Source organism: Ailuropoda melanoleuca, chromosome 2, assembly GCF_002007445.2.
Source record: "Ailuropoda melanoleuca isolate Jingjing chromosome 2, ASM200744v2, whole genome shotgun sequence".
In the NCBI taxonomy this organism is placed as follows: Eukaryota; Metazoa; Chordata; class Mammalia; order Carnivora; family Ursidae; genus Ailuropoda; species Ailuropoda melanoleuca.
In genome coordinates this window covers 146185233-146208464 of record NC_048219.1, presented here as the reverse complement: position 1 = coordinate 146208464, position 23232 = coordinate 146185233, and the positions used below count along the sequence as shown (strand labels likewise).

Genomic DNA, 23232 nt, shown 5'->3' with positions numbered 1-23232 from the left:
CTCACCCTCCTTCAGGCCCTCGGCCGGCGGTCCCGGGGCTCCCCACACTTCTCCTCCGGCCCCGGAGAGGCCCGGACCCACCACGCCGCGGGGTTTAAGCCTCCGAGCCCGGGCCGGCGGACTCGGACCCCGTGGCGCCCTCGGCCCCCCGCAGCCCCGAGGACTAGCTGCTCGCGCAACGTCTCCCGCGGGAGACGTACGTAGGCCGCTCAGGTTTTCCTATCGCTAAGCCTCAGGTCCTTCCGGTGGTTGTTTCAAGAACGTAAAAGACTACCTATTTCTGTTTCCCTCGCCCCACATTCAAGGGGCGCAAGAAATTACCTCTGAGGAAGGTATCTCTCAGTGTGCCTCTGAGAGTCCTCCAGCAAGGAACCGCGAGGGACCCCAAGAACAGTTACCACGCTGACAATCAACCTTAGATAGCCACTACTTCATTTACAATATAAAACATGGAACCAAACTCTGAGATTTATTTTATTCTAGAAATAAGGGCTTTCCCCTAGTTTTTATGATTTTAAAAAATCCTGTTTGGAAATGGTCATCTTACATAATGACGATAATTCAGATTTATGAAATGCTGCAGGCTTTAAGCAAAGCAGGCTCAGTGCTGCGGTTTTGCTTAGCATAGCCAAGGTAGACTAGGAAGAACGAACTCTGTTTCCAGAACCTAAGCCAGGCCTGCGCTGAAGCTTTTCTGATTTGGGTAAAAAGACTTTGGATATTCACTTGGAAATCAGGTGAACTGGTGAATGGGTGGAGAGATGGGTAGGTGGTTGAGTAATAAGTCAAATATAGTTACGTGTTAATGATAGAATCCAAGTGATGGCTTGAAGGCCGCGGTGATGGGGTAATAAAATTCAATTTTTCTGTATGTTTGGAAGTTTTTCAACTTCAACCCAAAATGTTGGATGGGGCAAAGGCTGGTTTTATGTCAAACTTGGTCAAATCCCTGCTGCGTATTGTCTGGGAGACTGGAACGAAAGGCCCCAATACTCAAATAAATGCATTTTCCCATCTGTGCACAGCGGATGGTTACCAATCTCCCAATCTCGCAGCGTTGGTAAGAGAAGGGACACCGTCAGGTTTTCCCCCAACTCCCATGGGCCTCAGATCGAGAGCGGCCCCGAGGGGCGAGGAGAGAGCAACACACACCAGCAGCACGTCCCAAATCGCTGGAGTTGGCTGGTGGGAATCGCCTTTAAAGGGGCGAGGAGCAGCAGCCCCTCTGTTTACTCGCAACCAGGTGGCCGTCAGATTGTGTGTGGCTTAGCCTGGAACCTCTTAATGCGTGACTCTACCCCGACACGGTGTTTCAAGGACACGCCAGAAGCAGAGTGACTCCCTCGATGCCCGCCAGTGCCCTAGAGGTCTGAGGAGAAACCTTTTACGCCCAGAAATGACAGCCGTATTCTCTGACTACAACATCCCACTCCCAAGAGATTTAATTCTTTTGCGGGTTTCATTTTAGGAAATGCGATCATTACCAGCGAACCCTGAGGAAACCTTCTGTAAAATGTGCGGGGTTAACGAGAAGCGGTGCAAGTCTTCAGTACTGCCTTAACCACTGATGACAGCCATCCAAAGCGCCGGGAACCAGAGGGACAGAACCCAAGACGACAGACGAAAATTCTGCGGCTGAGCGCGAAACCCAAGAGGGCGGGGCCATGGGCCGCCCCGCCCCGGGCTTTTTGTGACGTAAACAATGCCTGCCACGCGTCGGAACTCAGCAGCTTTCGCAGCGCCGGGGCACAAGTGACACGCGTGAAGGAACGCCGTGGTCATCTGAGGCCAACTTCAGGAACCATGCAATTCTTATTAAGATTAATCGTTTTCTTTTATGTATCGGGCATTTTTACTGCTCTGGGACAAAAGGAAGAGGAGAGCACAGCGGAAGTGAAAATCGAAGTTTTGCATCGTCCAGAAAACTGTTCTAAGACGAGCAAGAAGGGAGACCTGCTAAATGCCCATTACGACGGCTACTTGGCTAAAGATGGTTCGAAATTCTACTGCAGGTAGGAAATGCTGTGAAGTGCCCTGGCATCCAGTTAATGCATGAAATCTAGGCTCTCTCTGTCAACCAGAAACTAAGTGGTTGGTTGATTGGTTTGTTCTTGTTATTTAACAGTAAGAGTTGAGCCTTTTATTCCTAGGGGGGGAAATTCCTACTGAAATGCAGTAGTTCCCTAGTGAACTATTACTTTTTAAATTATTAAACAAGAGATTATCAGAAATACACTACATACACAGGCACCCGGACCACTGCCACCACTCTTGGGATCTATACAAGGGTAAGTCATGGTACTGTCTGTAAGGATGTTCTCACCATTTTTTTTTTTTTTCTGTTTGTTGGAGTCTCTTTACAGAGGATTAGGTAGGGTAGTTTAAGAGATTTTATCTGGCCTCCAGAAGCATGATATTTACAGACTGAGGGCCACTTTTCAACTGTATCCAAAAACCACAACAGTGTCTTTCCCTGGTGTCTTCTGGGCCCTATGTTCTCCCATCTCCCCCCTCATCTCACCACTGTCTGCTCTGATTTAATTGATTGTTTATTACTCAGAGGAAGAATGGCTTTTCTTCATCTGTGCTATTACCCTATAAAGGTAGGATTGGGTAAAATTAGTTCTTTCCATTTGGAAGAAAATACATAAATTTAATAAGAAAAGATACAAATTTTAATAATTGTTCAAATGACTTTTTGAAGCTAAACCTGCACCATCATTTTTTAGAACAAACTCAGAAAGGTTAAATGAGTTTTTGGATAGACCATGAAGCTAGTTAGAGGCGGGAGACCCATTAAAAAGGTAACTATTGAATAGTTTTTGCAAGATGGCAATAAAAAAGATAATGACATGACTCCTAATGACTAACTTTAGGCAAATCAGACTTCTTTCTGGGTATTATGAAAGAAGTTTGAGCCAAACAACCCGCCAGGGGGTTCAGAATGAATACTAATATGGGAAAAGAGAGAGGACTCCAATTTTAAATTATAACCTAATGTCCAGGTGTATTTTATTTTTTTAAGAGTTTTTATTTATTTGTCATAGAGAGAGAGAGAGAGAGAGCACAAGCAGGGGGAGCAGCAGGCAGAGGAAGAAGCAGGCTCCCAGCTGAGCAAGGAGTCTGATGCCGGACTCAATTCCAGTAACCTGGGATCATGACCTGAGCCGAAGGCAAATGCTTAACTGACTGAGCCATCCAGGCATCGCGTCCAGGTGTATTTTAAAGTTTGATTTCATTTTTCTTAAAATCAGCTTACCTAAGTGTTGTTTTATATTGTAGCCGGACACAAAATGAAGGCCACCCCAAGTGGTTTGTTCTTGGTGTTGGACAAGTTATAAAAGGCCTAGACATTGCGATGATGGATATGTGCCCTGGAGAGAAGAGGAAAGTGATTATACCTCCTTCATTTGCATATGGAAAGGAAGGCTATGGTAAGGTGTTTTAATATTATATCTCTAAGTTATATTTAAAACTAAATCACAGCTTTGGGTGTATCCATAAGAATTGAGAGCAGGATCTCAAAGAGATATTTGTATACTCATGTTCATAGCAGCACCATTCATAATGGCCAAAAAGTGGAAATAACCCAAGTGTCCTTTGACATATGAGTGGATAAACAACATGTATACACGTACAATAGAATATTGTTCAGCCTTAAAAAGGAAAGAAATTATTCTACATGCTGCAACATGGATGAATCTTGAGTACCTTACACTAAGTGAAATAAGCCAATCACAAAAAAACGCTGTATGATTTCACTTGTATGAGGTATGTGGAATAGTCAAATTCAAAGAAGACTGGTTGCCAAGGTGCTGGGGAGAGGGTGGAATAGGTAGAATTGGTTTAATGGGTATAGAATTTCAACTCTCCCAAGACGAAATAGTTCTGGAGATTGGTTGCACAGCAATGTGAATGTATTTAATTGTATTGAACTATACAGTTAAAATGGTTAGAGTGGTAAATTTTATGTTACATGTATTTCCCACAATTAAAAATTTTTGAATCACTAGAAAAAAACCAAGTAAAATAAAAAAACACAGAGGAAATAGTTACAGAATCACAAGGTCCAATAAATTAGTTGTATCTAGTCCAATCCAGCTTTGCGTCCCACTTTTTACATATAAAGAAAATAAGACATCGTTGGAAGACATCTCTCTGGCCAGAGGTTCTTTCCCTCTCGTATTGGCAGTACTCATAAAGATCCTGTATATTCTATAAGCTCTACCTTAGTCATTTTTATTTCAGTACATGTTATTTTATTAATTATGACATAAATGTCTATAGCATATACCCTAGGTAAGCAGTACCAAAGTCCAATTCATAAAACTCGGGAAACTGCAACATGATCTTAAAGTAAAAGGATAGCACTGGAATGTAGTAAAAAGAGCATCTGAATATAAAAAGCTGTCAGTCACTATTACCCAAATTCAGGAGCAGCCTTGAAATGTGGAAGAAATGAACTGCTTCTTTCAATATCTTACCTATTCTTAAAATCCTACTGTGAGATCTGAGAACCCAGGTAAACCAGATAAATGGGGAAAATTTTTGCAGCTACCATGAAGACTCTTACTAATCAATAATAAAAATGAACCTAGCCCTAGAAATAGGCAAACAGCCCACTAACAAAGAAAATACAAATGGCCTTTAAATCTATGAGAATACTTAGTTTCATTAATTTAAAGAAAGGGAAATTAAAACAAAATGAGACACCATTTTCACTCATGAGATTATCAAAGGCATGAAAGTTGGCACAGGTATAGAAAACCAGTATTCTCATGCATTATTGTTGGGAATGTAAGTCACTTGACCTTTCTAGCAATTTCTATCAAGATTTAAAAGCACATACCCTCTGACCCCATAGTTCCATTTACAGGAATGTACACAGAGGTATATATAAAAGAATATTCATTACAGATTTTTATTTTGTAGCAAAAAACTGGAAACCACCTGAGTATCCATCAATAGGAAATTAGTTAAATATGGTATATCTATACAATGGATTATGGTGCAACCAATAAAAAGAATGCCATAGAGCCATATGTATTAATATGCTAAAAATAAAGTGAGATAGGGGCACCTGGGTGGCTCAGTTGATTAAACCTCAGCCTTCGGCTCAGGTCATAATCCTGGGGTCCTGAGATCAAGCCCCTCATCGGGCTCCCTGCTCAGCAGGAAGTCTGCTTCTGACTCTCCCTCTTCCCCACGCCCTCCTCCCCGGCTCATGCTCCTGCTCTCTCTCTCTCTCTCTCTCAAATAAATAAATAAAGTCTTTTAAAAAATTAAAATAAAATAAATAAAGTGGGATAGAATGTATCCATGCAAGGAATATTTATTGAGCATCAATGCCAGGCCCTGTTCCAGGCATTGAGCATAAAGCCCATGTACAAAGAAGAAACAATTTCCTATCCTCAGAGATCTTACCTATGAGGGGTTCATGCATCATGAATCTACACAGATTATATGTGGAAGGATACACAGTCATCTGATGACATTATGTGCTCCTGAGAAGGAAACCTGAGGGTCAAGTGTAAGGAGATTTCTTCTTACTCTCTAATATTTTGTACTGTTTAATTTTTTTGCCATGGGCATGTATCAATTTTTCCAAAATCAAAAATTTTTTAAATTGCCAAAGTTAAAAGTAGAGCTGAATAAAGAGGGAACGTTTTTAAAAGGGGGAAAATGGTCAGCCTGGCAGAGGGATGGTTTTTACTTTGCATTCTCAATTAGATCCTTGCTCTCTTTTGCTGTGTAAAGACTATAATCATTCCCTCCTCATACTATTTAGAATCCTTGCTAACTCCACCTATTTGAAATATGTAGTATGTAATTAAAGTCACTAAAGATTAGTTTTCTAAATCTTGTCATTACTCCCAAATATTTCGTTGAATGGCACACCCTCTTTGAGGCTGTTTTATTAACTCATTAATAGTAGCGATTCCCTCACCTGTTCTTTCCAGCAAGAGCAGAGGATCACTGCCCCAAATTGGATTGCAGGGAGGTTAGTGGCACAAGGCAAACCCAATCAGACTGAAAACTCCTAAAGAGAGAGTTCCAGGTAACTACAGCTTTATTCTAAATGCTCTTGGCCAATCATTTGGTCCCATCAAAATAGCTCCCCGTGGAACCATAATTTGTATATCCTATTTTTAGTTGTAGAGGAATCTGGGAGAGGGAGAGAAAAAAAAAATTGAAGATAAATTTAATTGAATGCAGTACTTGCCCAAAAATATTGTCATATGTTGAGGCCAATTCTAGCCAAGATGAGACAGGCAAAGTTTGCCTTTTAGACTCTTGAATCTCATTGTAACCATATCCCGCACCAAGAGGCACTCATCCATCCTATTGGGCCCCCTTCCCCTATAGCAAATGACCACTTAGTTTCCTTTTTGTAAACTAGGTTATGCTTAGCTATGAATGACTACCCAGGCTGCCTAAGCTATTAAGAATCCAGACCCTTGCTGCAGAGAGGTACAAGTTTAACTTTGAAGAAGTTAGTTCGCATTCAATTTGAGGTGTCCCCAGTAAACCTAAAAACGATGAATCTCATTAGTAACACCACCAACACTTTTGTTTTACACATAAGGAAACTGTGGCCCAGAAAAAGTATGTTCTTTGGAACATACTTAATTGCTGGCTTACCTGCATTACAATAGGTAAGATTAAATTACATAAAAATTGCAGTGGAGACCTTTTGTAACTGCTTAACAAACCACTTCTTGTCAAATAAGCTCTTTTTTTAAAAGTATTTTATTTATTTATTTGTCAGAGAGAGAGCACAAGCAGGGGGAGCAGCTGAGCTGGGAGTCCGATGTAGGACTCGATCCCAAGACCCTGGGATCATGACCTGAGCTGAAGGCAGACGCTCAACTGACTGAGCCACCTAGGAGTCCTGTCAAATAAGCTCTTTTAAATGAGTTGTTATTGAGCCCTAACATCAGCTATAACTTTATTTTAGGTAGCACTTGAAGAAGGCTTTCTCTGTGCAATATCCTTGCTTCGTGTGACAGAGCACCCTGCATGTCTTGAAATGCATGACTTTTTAGTGCTTTAATTAACAGTACACATGGTACGTACAGATTCCTTACATTAACTCCTACGTCTTTGATCCGCTTCTCTAAATACAAGTAATTCTATAGCAAATTCACTTTTTTCTCCTTTTTATGCTCTAATATCTTTGTAAGACAAAACCTAATTGACAATATTTTCTGTATTTACAGTAGAATTATTCAGAAAGTTCATAGGTACTTGTAATATTTTTTCCTAAGAAATTTGAATTTGTGTTTTGAGGTTGTCTTTATTATCATTAGTTGTTTCCCTGTTGTAAGGAGATTGTAACTGGACAGAATAAGAATGGATTTTGTAAAAATTATCATTGAATTAATCTCTACCTCTTTTTACTCTGAAGTCAGGTAATAGGTGGTTACATTGCTTACAACTTCAGTAGTCATAGAATGCATGAGTAGATTTTTCTATGTCCTGGCTTTGGAGATAACTGATCCAGTTCTCCTTTTGGCTATAACTTTCAAGCTCTTTTCTCTTTGGGTTATATAAATACTTCAGCAAGAATTCTCCACTGTTTCATTAAAGAAATTACTATTTCCTTCAGAGAACAAACAGGCTTTTTAAAAATAAACCATAGGGGCATTCATTCAACAAATCTTTGAGTGCCTATCATGGCTGAGTATCTAGGCAATACTGATAACACCAGCCAACCCCTGCCTCTTACTTAGCTCGTCATTTCTGCAGGTTATTTTTATGAAATGGTCATCTGAAATAGCCCATAGCTTGCTAAGATCATCTGTGACATCACAAGTGAGTGAATAGGTTAACTTTATTCAAGAGGACTATTCAACTTAATACTTAACTTTTTTATTGTGATTAGAGATTTCATAAAATTGTTACTGTGTTATTTTCTCATTGTACTTATTTTGTAATGTCTATAAAGGATTGGAAAGATGATTATATTGAAGCGTATGTTTTATTTATACTTCCAAATAACTATAGAATATCATTTTTTAAAAGATTACACATTAAAACTTTGAAATTTTTCTGCCCATGCATTTCTTCTCTGCAGTAGCTCTCTCCTGTATAATGATGGGGTATATTAATAAAAATTACACCAGTTGTAGTTAATGTTAATTCAATCAGGAAATAATAGCGCACTAGGTCCTTAAAGCTGATTTGGTTTAAAAACGTGGAAACTGGGGATGTACTGTATGGTGATTAACATAATATAATAAAATAAAAAAATTAAAAAAAACGTGGAAAAAATTTTCTTAAAAGTGTTTAGTAAGTGGTTTTTACAAATATGAAATAATATAATCATAATGCTATAATGGCTATTTGTGAATAAATATTTGAATACTATCTTCATGTAAGTTAAACTGTTAAAAATTATACCTTTAGCAGAAGGCAAGATTCCACCTGATGCAACATTGATTTTTGAGATTGAACTTTATGCTGTGACCAAAGGACCACGAAGCATTGAAACATTTAAACAGATAGACACGGACAATGACAGGCAACTCTCTAAAGCCGAGGTAATTCAAACAAATTCCATATGTGCAGTCTAATTTTTTCATCACAATTTAAATACATCTCTGTTACATCTGTTATTTTTTAGTTCTACCAAGCATGGGCTCATTACTTGGCTTTTATAGAGCTGGTTACTAAAAACTCTAAACTCCAAGAAGAAAATGTGCTTTTTCAATATAAACCTTGTAACTGGGGGCGCCTGGGTGGGCACAGCGGTTAAGCGTCTGCCTTCGGCTCAGGGCGTGATCCCAGCATTATGGGATTGAGCCCCACATCAGGCTCCTCTGCTGTGAGCCTGCTTCTTCCTCTCCCACTCCCCCTGCTTGTGTTCCCCCTCTCGTTGGCTGTCTCTATCTCTGTCAAATAAATAAATAAAATCTTTAAAAAAAAAAAAACAACTTGTAACTGAGTCATCCCGTTCAGTTGCCTTTCTCCCTGCCAGAGGGTCATTAGAATACCAAGCTAATCTTATAGGGCATTTCCAGCTTCTAGACCACAAGAACAGAGCCTGTTCAAGCAGCACCGTAGGAATTTGTAACAGTGCAAATTATTTCTACCTCACAAGGTTGTGGGGATTATATGAGAATGAAAAGAGATAGCAAGAATTTGAATTGTGTGCATTAGAAAATTGTAAGCAGGAGTCAGGAGGTCACTAACTAGCTTCTGTGTTCCTTAGGTTTTTGTGTTGTTGTTGTTATTGTTGTTTTAAGATTGTATTTATTTATTTGTCAGAGAGAGAAAGAGCACAAGCTGGGAAGCGGCAGGCAGAGGCACAGGGAGAAGCAGGCTCCCGCGGAGCAGGGAGCCCAATGTGGGACTTGATCCCAGGACCCTGAGATCATGACCTGAGCCGAAGGCAGATGCTTAACTGACTGTGAGCCACCCAGGCATCCCTCCAGTTAGTCTTATATATGAATTGAGAGATTAATAAAGATGTCGGAACAATAATAGTAATTTTTTTTTGTGCTTTCTCAGTACCAAGTACTACTGTAGGCACATTAGCATGTGAACTCACTTAATCTTTATGACAGTTTATCATTATCTCTATGCCATAGAAGAGGGAAATGATGCCCAGACAGGTTAAGTAACTGGCCTAAGGTCATACTACTCTAAGTGGCAAAATCAGACTGCAACCTAGCAGTCTAGCTCCACTACTTTGCTGCCTTTTTTTTTTTTTTTTTAAGATTTACTTATTTATTTTAGGGAGGGAAGGGGCAGAGAAAGAGACAGAGGAACTCAAACAGACTGTGCCGAGCATGGAACCTGACCCAGGGCTCGATCTCATGACCTGAGCTGAACCCAAGGGTTGGCTGTTTAGCCAACGGTGCCACCCAGTTGCCCCTGCAACTTTGCTCTTAACCATGGCCTGCCCTGCCTGTTTCAGGGAATTTCCAGCATGGATGTTTCAGGCTAATGTTTGTACTGCTGAAGGCTGGTGCCTGGCTTAGTCCCACTGACTCGGCCCTTTTTGCTTAAATCGAGTAACCCATTTGTCTGCCACCCTCTTGCTTGGAGACAGTTTAACATGTACGACTCTACCACCTAAGTAACAAAAGGTGCCTGAGTCATTGATTTCAAGAGACGAGCCCCCTTTCTCTGTTTCTTTTTCCTCTCCCTTTCCAGTCCTTCCCCCACCCTGATTCTACTTCCTCCTCCAGGATATTAGTAAGTACTTTCCCCTGAAACTCCTTGGTTGCTCAGCAGAGAAAGACGGATATGTGAATGAAAATATCCCGTTCCTTAAGAAGGACAATTAGAGGGGTGGCAAATCCATCCCAGTACGTAGCTTTCATTGACTCCTTATGAGTTTCAGAGTGAACAGCAGCAGAGGAATTCACGTAGCACCAGAGAGCTCAGCCTGTGCACACAGACCATTCATTATCAAATGCACACGAAGAGGCACATTCTGCAGTGTGAATACTCTTCAGTAGCCCTCATGGGATCTTTAGTTCTTTCTGGAAAATAAAAGTAGAGAAAGTCCAAAACAGTGACCTGCTTAGCAACAGTCTGTCCAGATGTCTCTCAGGTATCAGCTGCATTATCACTAAATGGTAAGAGTGACTTTCATATGCTTGAAAAGGATAGCTATCTTTCATTGACACCTATAAATGTTACTCTAATCCTCACATCAATACTACCATAGAGATACTGTTTCCCTCCTTTTACAGATGACAAAATTGAGGTCCAGAGAGGTTAAATTATTTGTCCAAGACCACACAGCGAGTACATGACAAAGACTAGATTTGAAACATGAACTAAAAGAAACTACCTCCCTTCATCATCAGAAAGACTGAGTCAATTATTTCTTTAGTACAAGGTAGGAAAGAAGAGGGACACAGTATTTTTATTAAATTATGAAGTAGAAACAGTGTGGAACTCATTGCTAGCAAAATTAAGGTTACGTTCTTACCTGCTGCCTTTTCGTACCTCTCCACTACACTGTACTAGAAAAGTACGTCCTGAGAGTCAGTAATATTGGTTATGAAAATATATTTACTTAGAAACTGAGGAATATTTGAGGTTCTTTAAAATTCTTTTCACCTACATCAGATTGCTAAGGCTCAACTGGAAGAAAAAAAATGAATCTCCCTCAATAGGACTGAAGTCTCACTTGAGAACAGTTGGTCTATCCTTCATTAAGATCCATTGATCAGGGGCGCCTGGGTGGCTCAGTCATTAAGCGTCTGCCTTCAGCTCAGGGCGTGATCCCGGAGTTCTGGGATCAAGCCCCGCATTGGGCTCTTCTGCTGGGAGCCTGCTTCTTCCTCTCCCACTCCCCCTGCTTGTGTTCCCTCTCTCGTTGGCTCTCTCTCTCTCTGTTAAATAAATAAATAAAATCTTTAAAAAAAAAGATCTATTGATCATTCTAAAATAAAGTCTACTCATGATGGACTGAGTTGGGATACATACTGCTAAAAACCTCTGAGAGTTCAACTTTAGCTTTCAAAAATACTCTTGCCTTTAAAATACCTTGCTGAAGCCTTGCTGAACAGTATCTCCAGATTATTGCACATTGCTTTCTTTAGTTATTATATATATATCAGCACTTTCCAATGGAAATATAATTGAATCACATATATAATTTAAAAATTTTAGTAGCCACACCTTACAAAGCAAAAAGAAACAGGTGAAATGAATTTTAATACTATTTTGTCTAACTCACTATATCTAAAATATTTCTCTTTCAGCATGAAATCAATGTAAAAATTATCAGTATTTTTTATTGTCTTCAAAATTTGTTGTGTATTTAACCCTTAGAGTAGCGTATCTCCATTTGATCTAGCCGCATGTCAAGTGCTTAGTAGTCCCTTGTGGCTAGGAGAAATGTCATATTACACAGAGAAAGAATACTTAATACCTGTTTTTTATTTGACCTTATTATCATAGAGATTGACATAGTTATGTAGATTTGAAGGAGAGTTATAGAAGCATAGGAAAATTAAGAAAATTAAATTTTATTTCAAAATCTGTGGTTGAGTTTTAATGATAATACAATATATGCAGTAATTTTAGAGATTATAAAAATGCCAATTTGGGTTTTATTCACTAATAGAAATCCTCAAGAATGATTTTCCTGATTTTCCTTTCATAACGTAGACAGTATAGATTATTGGAAAACACTTAGTTTCCACAAAATTTAATTCAGATGTTAATCTTTGAGTATGTACCACTAACCACCTATAACCTCCGGGGACCCTAATTTGAAGATGTTCCTTTTCAGAAAAATTGCTTCAAAGGTTAGAAGGATAAAACCTCAAACAGTTTTTTAAAATTTTATATCCCTTACGATAAGTAGCCTTAGAGTTGAGTTTCCTTATGTAAACATTTCTTTCAAGTAGCTGAAAATTTACTGTGGTACCTTTTTATTAAAGACATTATTTTGGCCCTCTAGATAAATCACTACCTGAAAAGGGAATTTGAAAAAGATGACAAGCCACATGACAAGTCCTATCAGAATGCAGTTTTAGAAGATATTTTTAAGAAGAATGACCATGATGGCGATGGCTTCATTTCTTCCAAGGAATACAATGTGTATCAACACGATGAACTATAGTATATTTTTATTTCTAAATTTTCTTAGCTACTTACTGTACTTTATATATAAAACAAGGTCACTTTTCTAGAACTTGTATTTTCTGTTTTCCTCCCACGAGAACATATTTTGATCCCCTCAATACATGTAATTTTGACAAAATAAATGTGTGTTATTTTGCAAATTTAACCTTCAGGAAAGCTATAATTGTGTTTCCTATTGCTTTATTCTGTGAACACAAATTGCAGCACCACAAAATAGACCTCCGTGTCCCAATGGGCAGTTCTCCCCCATCAGGAAATAGGACACCTAGGTCAAAATCTACAAGTTCTTCCCAGCTCTAACCTTAACGACATGTATATTTAAATATCAAATTTTTAACATTTTAATTGTAAAAATGTCTCATATATTGAAAATATTCAATAGGACCCAAGAATTAACATTTCATTTGTTTATACATTTCCCAGCATTACAAGTAGAAGGATATAAAATCACAGGACTAAACAAATCTTCCTTTTGTATGCACATTGGAAAATATTCATTGTACAGTTTCTGTCCCACAGAGCGCCTTAACACGGTCTCTACTTTTTGATGCAAGCTCTGGCCTTTGGTCATTATTCTAATGGGAAATGTTTAAAGATAATTGATCAGGGGCACCTGGGTGGCACAGCGGTTAAGCGTCTGCCTTCAGCTCAGGGCGTGATTCCAGCGTTGTGGGATTGAGCCCACATCAGGCTCTTCCGCTATGAGCCTGCTTCTTCCTCTCCCATTCCCCCTGCCTGTGTTCCCTCTCTCGCTGGCTGTCTCTATCTCTGTCAAATATAAATAAAATCTTTAAAAAAAAAATTGATCAGACCAAAGACTTCGCGCCTCTTACCTAACAGACATAATAAAATCTACACTGCTCTGAGTCCATACTCCTTCAGATATCATTATCAACGTGCTACCTCCTCTTCCCTTTTGCAGGCCTTTGGATCTACCATCCCTAACTTTTTGTCTTGATAGTTTTGAATTAACACCATGGTATTTCTTAGTTTCCGGTTCCCTTTCTCTACGCACCTCTATCCTAGGTCACTTCATTTTACAGTGTTCTTGTTGTTGATCATGAATGAGCATTACAAACTGGCACCCCATCAAATGTTCGAAAATTCGTAGAATTTATTTTATAGGTGAGGACATTTAATGAGGATACAAGCAGGGAATACATTGCCATGGCAGTTTTGTGTCATGGTCAAATCATGACATCCGACTTGAGAACAGGAGGTAAGAGATGCTGTAGAAGATCACACTGGTGTCAAAGAAAGGGCACGTTCTTTATTGGACCCTGTAAGGTTTGGCCCACTGCGTGTGTAGAAAAGTATGGTCAGGCACTAAATAGCTCTGCTCCAAACAAGTGAGTTCAAACCAAAGCTCTTTCCAAACCATTGTTCGGTGTTCATCTTTTATACACTCTTTAGATACACTGCCAGAAATTCTATTATCTCAGAGTTCAGGGGTAACACAAAAAAAACCACCAGATTAACGGATATCACGTACGCATAGCACAGAGTTTGACACTTCATAAAACCAAAGCCTTTGCTATCTATCCTTTCCTCCCAAGAGGGCTTCATGCCTGTACCCAATTTTGTAACTCCTCACTTGCTCAATTGCCAATTCTCGTTCCTTGACTTCCCTCAGGAAAACCTGCTCCATTGGTGACTCAGTATTATGTTTTGGCTTGGAAACTGCCCCTGTTCTCTACATTAAAAAAAGTCGCTAGAGCATTTTGTAATCAGTATGCTCATATTTGCATTTGACTCATATATTCTGCTCAAAACACAAATATAGTGGAAGAAGATATACGTGAAACTCATTCCAAAGTACGAACTGTTCATAATTCTATCCTTTCTGTCCCATTGTTTTCCAAGTGCTTTTAAACTATGTTTTTAAAAATTATAGATGATGTAAAATGGAGATTGATTCTAAAACTCTGATCACAAATAAATAGAATTTTAACCATCCTACCTACATAATCAGGTATTTCGTAGTTACACGATTGCTTTATGCTTTCACAGGCATATACCTAGTAGTGAGTGCTGTTACTACATTTTGGGTTCTAGAATTTTCATTACATTTGCAATTATTTTAATAAGGGTATATAATAAATTAATAATTTAGGTTGTTTATGAAAAATTTCAGACGTCTTAAAGAGTAGATGAAAAAGATCTCTCAAACTGAATATGTTAAATATTTTAAACATTTTCAAAGGAGAAAGATCAAGGTGTCCTAGCTGCCTTAACTTTCAAATGACAGTAGTGAGTTTTTATAAAGACAAAACTAGTGAGCATGTGTACGTCACACAAAGGCAAACTGCTATCAGTCACCTTGTGAACTGTGTCCATAAAACCCCACACTGAGCTCCGTGTGCTTTTCATTTGATACCACAATTAAACATTTAGGATTACATTAAATTATTAACACATTTTTCTCATTTTACCAGACATAAGGCAATGGTTAAAGCACCATAACGTCACCACTTTTAACCTCTTGTCATTCTTAAATGTTGAATTAAAAGTCAATTAAAGATAAAATTGATATTTAGAAAAATCACTACGTAAAGTTATCTAAAATTATAGCCAAATCCCAAATATAATTCTAAAGTAACTGGTAGATAGCATGAAGGAACGTCTATATTTTGAATTTTATATTTAAACCTTTTTTCACATAAACAATATTAATCTTTATGACAATTTATAGGGCAGATTCTATTATCATCTCCACGTTTATAGATGAAGAAATCGATGCCCTGATGGGTTAATTTCTCTTTCCTCTCCCTCTTTAATTCGCCACAATTCAGCAAAGCATACCTAGATGATTTTGGAAAGGTGTGTGGCACAGTTGCACCTAAAACACTATGTTCACTTTCCGTTTTATTTCATCCTCTTGTGCCAGACATCAAAACAAGGAACTGCATGAAGTCGCACATACTTCTGCCCATCGACAGAACACTGAAAACACCCATAAACTGTCTCCCTTTTAAAGTTCCCCATTCCACAGAGTATGCAAGGTCCTTTTGGAATGTTGTGATTAAGCAAGTTAACTCGGATATGAGTCCCTTCTTTGAGAGAAATATCAGTCATGCTGAGAGGTTTGTCATAGTAGTCAGAAAAAAGATCATCTAAGTAAAGCTGTGAACGAGAAATGGCATCCATTACTCTTCTATCTGAAAGCACAAAAACAGAGAAATGTGTTAGAAGTATCATAAGAAATACATAACCACACCGCATTCAGACATACATGAATCTAAACCATGAGTCATGAAATGATTTGGCTTTTGGATTTAAATTCCTCCTTAACAGACAGGAGTCCTGACTGGATAAACTCAAGCGTTAATCTGAGAAGAAATAAACATTTGAAATACTCCTCAATGGACATACTTCTCTCAAATAGTATATTCCTCAATCTGTACAGCAGCGCAAACGTCGCGGTTTCTTCCCTCTCAAATCCTCCTTTTGACACTGAAGTGATACAAAGGTCTATAAAAAAAATTGATTTTTAGAAGATGTTATAACTTGAACAACTCATATTTTATTGGGAGTTTTAGTTGTCGCTGATGAATTCTGGTACATGCCATTCACTGTATTTTTTAAGTTAAATTTTATATATTTTTCGAAAAGCTAACATTTACATGGTACAAAATCCAGACTACAGAAGTGGGGGATACAGTAATAAGTCTCCAGTCTACCCTGCACCCCAGCCTCAGTTTTCCACCCCGGAATAACCGCTGTTAAGTTTCTTGAGTATACTTCCAGAAATACTCCATATTATTTTTTAAGCATGAAGGAATAGATATGTATGTATGTATGTACATAAAATTATTGAGGCTCAAATAGTTATATGCTACACACATTTCTTTAAAATATCTCTTAGACATTATTCCATGTCAGGGGCCATACCTCATTTTCTTAATGGCTTCATAACATTCCGTAGTTATGGATGCACCATTATTCAATTAGTTACTGATAATAGATCTTAAGGTTATTTCCAGCCTTTCGCTATTACAAACCGAATATCCTTATGCCTGTATCACTTCCCATACTTGTAAGTATATCTCTAGGATAAATTCCCAAAAGTGTATGCACATTTTAAATTTTGATGGATATATCAGTTCTATCAGTTTATACCCCTCCTAAGAATCAATATAATTGTAAAAACCTATATCTGAAGTTTCCCAAATAGACTGTAATTAGCATGTTTTGTCATGTTTCTGGATTTCCTATTCTCTCCTCCCACAGAATTACAGAAACAAAAACAGGTCTAAAAATGTTTATAAATTACCATGGCTAGGGGGCTCCCTTGCCTAGTCCTTTGAGGTGGCTGGTCTCCTAACCTTAAAGACCTGTGAAATGTCAAAGTCTAAAGTGAGCTGCACTGAGATATAAGGTATATAAGGTATTCTGCAAGGTATATAAAGACAATTTTAGGGTAAGCGTTTATACTGTCAAAGTTATTTTTTAGGGAGAGTTGGGGGGAAGCTGAGTCTATGCGAGGTAAAACTGAAAAAAACTTGTCTTATCTTAGTTTGGACACCCTGACACTGACAGGCATCTTAACTATCTACCCATTCCTCTATTTGCCATCATCAAAAATGACCTATTAGAAGATCATTTATTATCTCCCCATGTAAGTCAAGGAATACTTGTCAGTAGATTGCACTTAAGCTCTTATCTATAATCAAAAGTGCAGTGGAGGGGAGTCTGCAGCTTTCACCAAGAAGCAGAAAAGAGGCAGTGGGTGAGTAGCAACCAGAGGGTCTTTCCCAGCTACTTTACCCAAGTGTAAGATTGACAGTACTGAGAGTATCATTCTTCCACAATTACATAGAGAGAGTGTGTACGTGTTTGTTTCCCATTAAATTCTTCTTAAAAGTATCATTATTTCAGTGTTTCATGCAAATCATTCACTTACCAAAGGCACCATCCAAGTAAATGAAGAGTTCAAAAACACTGAAAGCTATGGTTGTGTGTGCTGGAAAAACAATAGCTTTGTCCCTTCCCTTGGGATTCTGTTCATCCATAAAATGAAACTATAGTAAATAAGTAAATAACATTATTAAGGAGCATAACATGTAAGGATAGCTTTTTGGAGAAACAAAACATTTCATACAATCTTACTATTAAGACAAAAACAAACAAATTATCCCATTGAATTTAACTGTTCATACCAGAAGTCCAAATGGTCCACTGGGTCTCACGATCTAGGGAATACCACTTACCACTTTCTCACTAACATTGGTACTGGGGCCAATGATTAGCCAATGATTACAACAGTAATGCTCTATGACAACTTTTTCTTTCAACCACAAACCAACTGTTTAAGTGCTACAGTTGTTTTTAGCCTACTCTATTGTTCCAAAGCCCCCAGAGTTTTCAGCAGCTTTCCAAAGCAATCATCAACTTATTTACCAAAATAATCTCCAACAATTAAATAAATGTTTCACTTTGTGCCCCCAGAATGATCCAGTGTTAAACAACTTGGTGGACAGCTAAGTGTAGCCACTAAACAGAACTTTTATTTGCAAAGATTCCAGAAGTTTTTCATTGAACTCTATCTTTCTAACAATTCATTTTAATAAAGCCAGTCAAGTCATGATTATGGGTCATTAACTATGTGAATGACAAAGACAAATAATACTAAGCTAAGAACTATACACAAATAACTTCCAAGAGGCTTTTGTTTTGTTTTCTTGTTTTTTGAAGGAATTTAATGTTGAATGAAGCATGTTTGGCTATTCACAATATTATTGCAAAAATTAAAATATTATAAAATCAACGTTCAAAAATTCGAGTATTAAGTACATCACTGAAAAATGAAATCAAGAATTCAATATAAGCATTCAAATTTATTCATAAAAGATCATTTAAATAGTCATAGGAAGGACTCTAGGGTGCATTATTTCATAAGGATTAGTGGGGTTTTTTTGCATCATATTACACATTGAGAATCACAGTTTTCTTGGATTTTTTAAAAATTCTATAACAAAACCATTACTGTGCAAAATCCTATAAACACTTGTGGCTCTTTAATCTTAACATTATACAAATACACACAAAATACACACATCTCATTAGAAATTTAGTACTTGTTAAAAACTCCCATTGCACATTTTTAGTAAGAGAAACCTAATGAGCATGGTTTACCCGCATGGCTTCCCCGCGAATTCCAGCATGCACAGACAGTGAGCACTGTCGTGTGGTTCGAATGCTTTCCATGACCACACACAATACTGCCTTTCTGCTGCTCCTTGTCTGACGTATCAAGCTGTGGTCAAAATTAATTTTTCTAGAATAAAGAACAGAGATATTCACAAGAATCTGTCACATCTAATTACATATAATAGGGTACATTTTTTGCTGTCATGTGTTACTCATTTATGGTCCACCTTAACAAAAAATAAATCAAGGCAGGTCTAATACGAATCAGAAAGTATGCTCGATAGCCACTAATAATCTGCCTCTCCTTTCTCTTTTCTTAAAACATGCTTATTATAGGAGTCTGTTGGAAGATACTCCCTTAGTATATTTGTCGCAAGCAGGTTAGTGTATTCTTTTTTTTTTTAAGGATTTATTTATTTTTATTTGAAAGAGAGCAAGTGCACAAGCAAGGGGAGGGCCAGAGGGAGAGAGAGGGAGGGGGAGAGAGAGAGAGAACCCTCAAGCAGACTCCCTACCTAGCACAGAGCCAGGTACAGCGCTCAGTCCCAGGACCCTAAGACCATGACCTGAACTGAAATCAAGTTGCCCGCTTAACTGACTGAGCCACCCAGGCACCCCCGTGCATTCTTTTAATCTAATAACTTAATAAATGTGTACAGGGCCAAAGCAATTTTGTGGTACAATTAAAACTTCTGTTTAAACCAACTGATTTTGGATATCTACCCTTACCTAAAGTCTGGATATATTGCTAATTTGTAGTATTTCAAACAAATAAAAAAATAATGTTAGACAATATATATAACCTGAATGTTTTCAGTATTCTTTGTAATGAAATTTATACAATTAAAATATTTAATGAAAACATTGAAGTAGATTAAGTATCAGTCTACTGACCGGGTAGTAATTTCCTTGAGTAACGTTGATACTTCCACTTCATGTTTGGTTACCACACCAAATGAGGCTTTTACTGCAACAGAATCTGATCCAGTGACATTAATCCCAACATCATTCACAATATGGTTGCCCCGCCTTCCATAGAGTGAAACATCTGATTTATCTTCATAATTCAGTAACTGATAAGACGAAATACCTTTATGAAAAGAAAATCAATATTTTTTAAATGTCTTAAATTCATCTAATATAGATTATATATAGTAATGCATTAATTTACTATTTAAGACTCCATTACACCAAAGTTGAGAAAGGTGACATTTCAAGCCAAGATTTAAAATAGCAACTCATTTAAATTAAAAAAAATAAATATATCTGCATGAATTATGACTTTATTGTTAAAACATGTAAACATCTTTTTTTTTTTAAGATTTTATTTGACAGAGAGAGAGAGCACAAGAAGGGGGAGTGGCAAGCAGAGGGAGCAGCAGACAGAGGGAGAGGGAGAAGCAGGCTCCCCATTGAGCAGAGAGCCCCATGTGGGACTCTATCCCAGGACCGTGGGATCATGACCTGAGCCAAAGGCAGACATTTAACCGACTAAGCCACCCAGGCTCCCCAAAACATGTAAACATCTTAAAACATGTAAAATATCCCTCTTGCTAGAAAATGAACTCTTTCTTTAAAAATTAATTTTTTTATTTGAGTGTAGGAAGTATACAATGTTATATGAGTTTCAGGTATACAACATAGTGATTGGATGAATTTATGTGTTATGCCATACTTACCACAAATGTAGCTACCATCTGTCACCATATAATACTATTAAAACATTATTAACTAAAAAAATTTTTAATTAAAAAATAAAATAGCAACTCAAGTAATTTAACAACAAAAAAATAGAGTACTTAAAAAAAACTTAAGTTCTTTGTTCCACCAAAAGAACTCTGTACACTGTAAGATCCATTGAGTAGTTGAAAGAAAAACAAGTGTTTATAACAAATAATTTGTCAAAATGTCAATTTGTTTTCTAATCTAGCCTGTAAAATACATTTCAGTTTATCAATTGCAATAACTGAGTCATAAGAAATAAATGTAAGTTACTTTCATCTCATTTAGCTCTGTAAGATAGGTAAGATTAAGTAGCATCCCATTTTATAGATGAAGAAATATATTATTTTGTCATATTCTAACTTGGCTCAGTTAAAACAGTCTATAACATAATTGAAATAAAATTATACAATAAGTAATTTCACAAACTAGGTTGGAAAATCATTCAACAAATAAGAGATTTGATACTATACAAATTTAGGTATTATTAATCTTATTACTACTATCATAAGTTGCTTTTATCAATGTGCAAATATTACAAATATTAGTATATACAACCGAAGTTTGGATTGTCAATAATATAGCTGAATGAGTAGTCACTCCCAAACAGATATTTAAACTTACCAGCTGAAATTTCTCTGTCTCCTAGAAGAATATCTTTCAGTGTAAAAGGTGTTGAGGTAAATTTATATCTAGGAAAGAGAAAACATCGCTTCTTTTTTACCACCAGACTTAGAGGTTGGTATTTGTCAGCCTCACTGAGGCTTGGAACAGGAACTAATCTCCCTCCATCTCCAACTTGCTTGACAAAGCTCTTGGTAGCAGCAGCAAACATATTAATATGATATGAAAATGTCATCAACTGCAACCCTCAGATAACAATCCATACTTTCAAAGAAACCAGGCACAAACCTAAGACTTGCTCGATTTTAAATATAATTGAACACATTAAAAATACAAAGCATGGTTTCACCAAGTAGCTTACCAGTGTACAATTCACAACACTGCCTCTCCTGGGGTGCTCAGGCAATGAATTATAGATCAACGGTGTTAAATGATATACTGAGAGCAAGTCAATTTGGAATTGCGGTCTATAAGCACTAAAACATATGCGGAAAACTACTAATTTTAAAATACAACCAATGTCCTTGATGAGGGTTACTGTTGATAGTAGTTTGCCAGTTTTGAGGAAACCTATAGCTCTACGGGAACAATGCAATTTAGACACTAACATTAGCCCTGGATACCATCTACAGTGGACCTAGTCCAAAGGGAATTCCTTCACAACTTCACCATGCCAATTGTGGCAACAGTAAAGTGCTCTTTTGAATCCTTATAGTATACAGTTCATTCATTTTCCTTCTTATATGCTACAAAACCAAGTGATTAATATAAAACATAAATTCACAGACTATAGAGAAGCAACTGTATGCAGATTTTTATAACAAATGAAAGCCAGATTACATATATAAATTCAGAAATAACTATATAATACTAACATATATAAATAACTATAAACTATGACTTAGGGGTTTCTTACTCTGTAGGTGGCAGATAGACAACTCTTTGAAATAGTGCTGCATTTATTTTGTTTCATCGTTATTACCTCAGTTACTCAACTTTTCAAGAGAGCTATATCAAGTTTGGGCTTGTTTTTAAGATATCGGGGCAAAAAATAAATTTTAGAAACAAATCTGAATGCTTGAAATATTGTATTGCCATAGTTATGTAGATGTTATATTTTGAAAAAGTGGCTATGTGCACTTACAGTAACATACTCGTTAAAACATAATGGTAGTAATCGCGATACATATACAGAAGGGATAGTGGGAAGAAGACAGAATAGGCCTAATTCAAGCCTCTAATACTATAAATCAATTTGACTAGATTCAAGATTCAGCTGTTTTCATTTGCTTACAAGTATCCAAGGCTCTCATGTAACCAAAAAACCCCAAAAACCAAAAACCAAAAAAAGTTTTGAATAACGCCCCTTTGTGTGAACAGCACTGCGCAATCTTCCACAACGCAGAGAAAGCACAGGGAGTCATTTCTGCAAGTGGCTAGCAAACCCCTGAGCAACAGATCTACCGTCGCTGTCTGATCCCCACCTAAGGTGGTGCAGCCCAGGCAAACGCAATTACGACTAACAACACAGGTGTACAGAAACAGCATTTAATTGGAGCCCACAGAAAAGCCTTCGTTTACACCTAAGCCTTGCTCAGATCCGCTCGCGAACGCGACGAAAGCCTAGAGACAATGGAAAACCACCGGGCGGGAGAGAAGTGGGGGTTGGGGGAGTGGGGTCCCCGGACATTCCTGCGAGCTCCTCAAGGCAGGGCTCAGACCAGAAGAGCCCACTGCAGCCCCTCAAAGCGGATATACCGCGAGTCCCAAGCTTCGAGGCCAGGTCCAGGGACGTTCCGCAGCAATTTTGCATTTAGAATTCTGAAATCTTTTTCTTAAAGTGACGCAGCCCCATCCCTAACCTCCCTCAGCCCCACCACGGAAAAAGAAACTGAGCCTAAGGCCTCACACACTGTGAAGCTTCACTCCCAACAAGCCGCCTCTCGGGGCCGGAAACCGCCTCCTTTTAAGGACGCAGAACTAAGCCCACGCCGAGGCCGTGGTGGGAGGTAAGCGCTGGGAATTCGCGGGGTGAAGGCTGGGAACCGGCAGGAGCGGGAAGAGCCGGAACTGGGGAAGGGGCGGAGCCTCGAAGGGAGAGGCGGGGCCGGGCGCCCAGAA

The 23232-nt window shown here is 38.1% G+C and overlaps 2 protein-coding genes across 4 annotated transcripts; one reads left to right on the top strand and one right to left on the bottom strand.

Annotated features, from left to right (window-relative positions):
* The first annotated feature begins 835 nt into the window (after positions 1 to 835).
* On the top strand, positions 836 to 13318 carry FKBP7 (FKBP prolyl isomerase 7). 2 transcript variants are annotated; one of them, XM_011224429.3, is made up of 5 exons: positions 836 to 1367; positions 1469 to 2012; positions 3283 to 3434; positions 8413 to 8543; positions 12431 to 13318. In XM_011224429.3, exons 2-5 carry the CDS (start codon positions 1804 to 1806, stop codon positions 12590 to 12592), a joined length of 654 nt encoding a protein of 217 aa, XP_011222731.1. In that variant the 5' UTR covers positions 836 to 1367; positions 1469 to 1803; the 3' UTR covers positions 12593 to 13318. The 2 variants fall into 2 exon arrangements, with proteins under 2 accessions (XP_011222731.1, XP_002918868.1); XM_002918822.4 differs by lacking the exon at positions 836 to 1367 and having other exon boundaries at positions 1472 to 2012; positions 8410 to 8543; positions 12431 to 13314.
* A 1506-nt stretch (positions 13319 to 14824) lies between these two features.
* PJVK (pejvakin) lies at positions 14825 to 23171 on the bottom strand. 2 transcript variants are annotated; one of them, XM_034654805.1, is made up of 7 exons: positions 23021 to 23081; positions 21112 to 21179; positions 19660 to 19855; positions 18751 to 18892; positions 17519 to 17636; positions 15988 to 16086; positions 14825 to 15773 (listed from the first exon to the last, which is right to left on the bottom strand). In XM_034654805.1, the coding sequence occupies exons 4-7, from the start codon at positions 18820 to 18822 to the stop codon at positions 15481 to 15483; spliced, it is 582 nt and encodes a 193-aa protein (XP_034510696.1). In that variant the 5' UTR covers positions 18823 to 18892; positions 19660 to 19855; positions 21112 to 21179; positions 23021 to 23081; the 3' UTR covers positions 14825 to 15480. The 2 variants fall into 2 exon arrangements, with proteins under 2 accessions (XP_034510696.1, XP_002918869.4); XM_002918823.4 differs by having other exon boundaries at positions 21112 to 23171.
* Between the last annotated feature and the right edge of the window lie 61 nt (positions 23172 to 23232).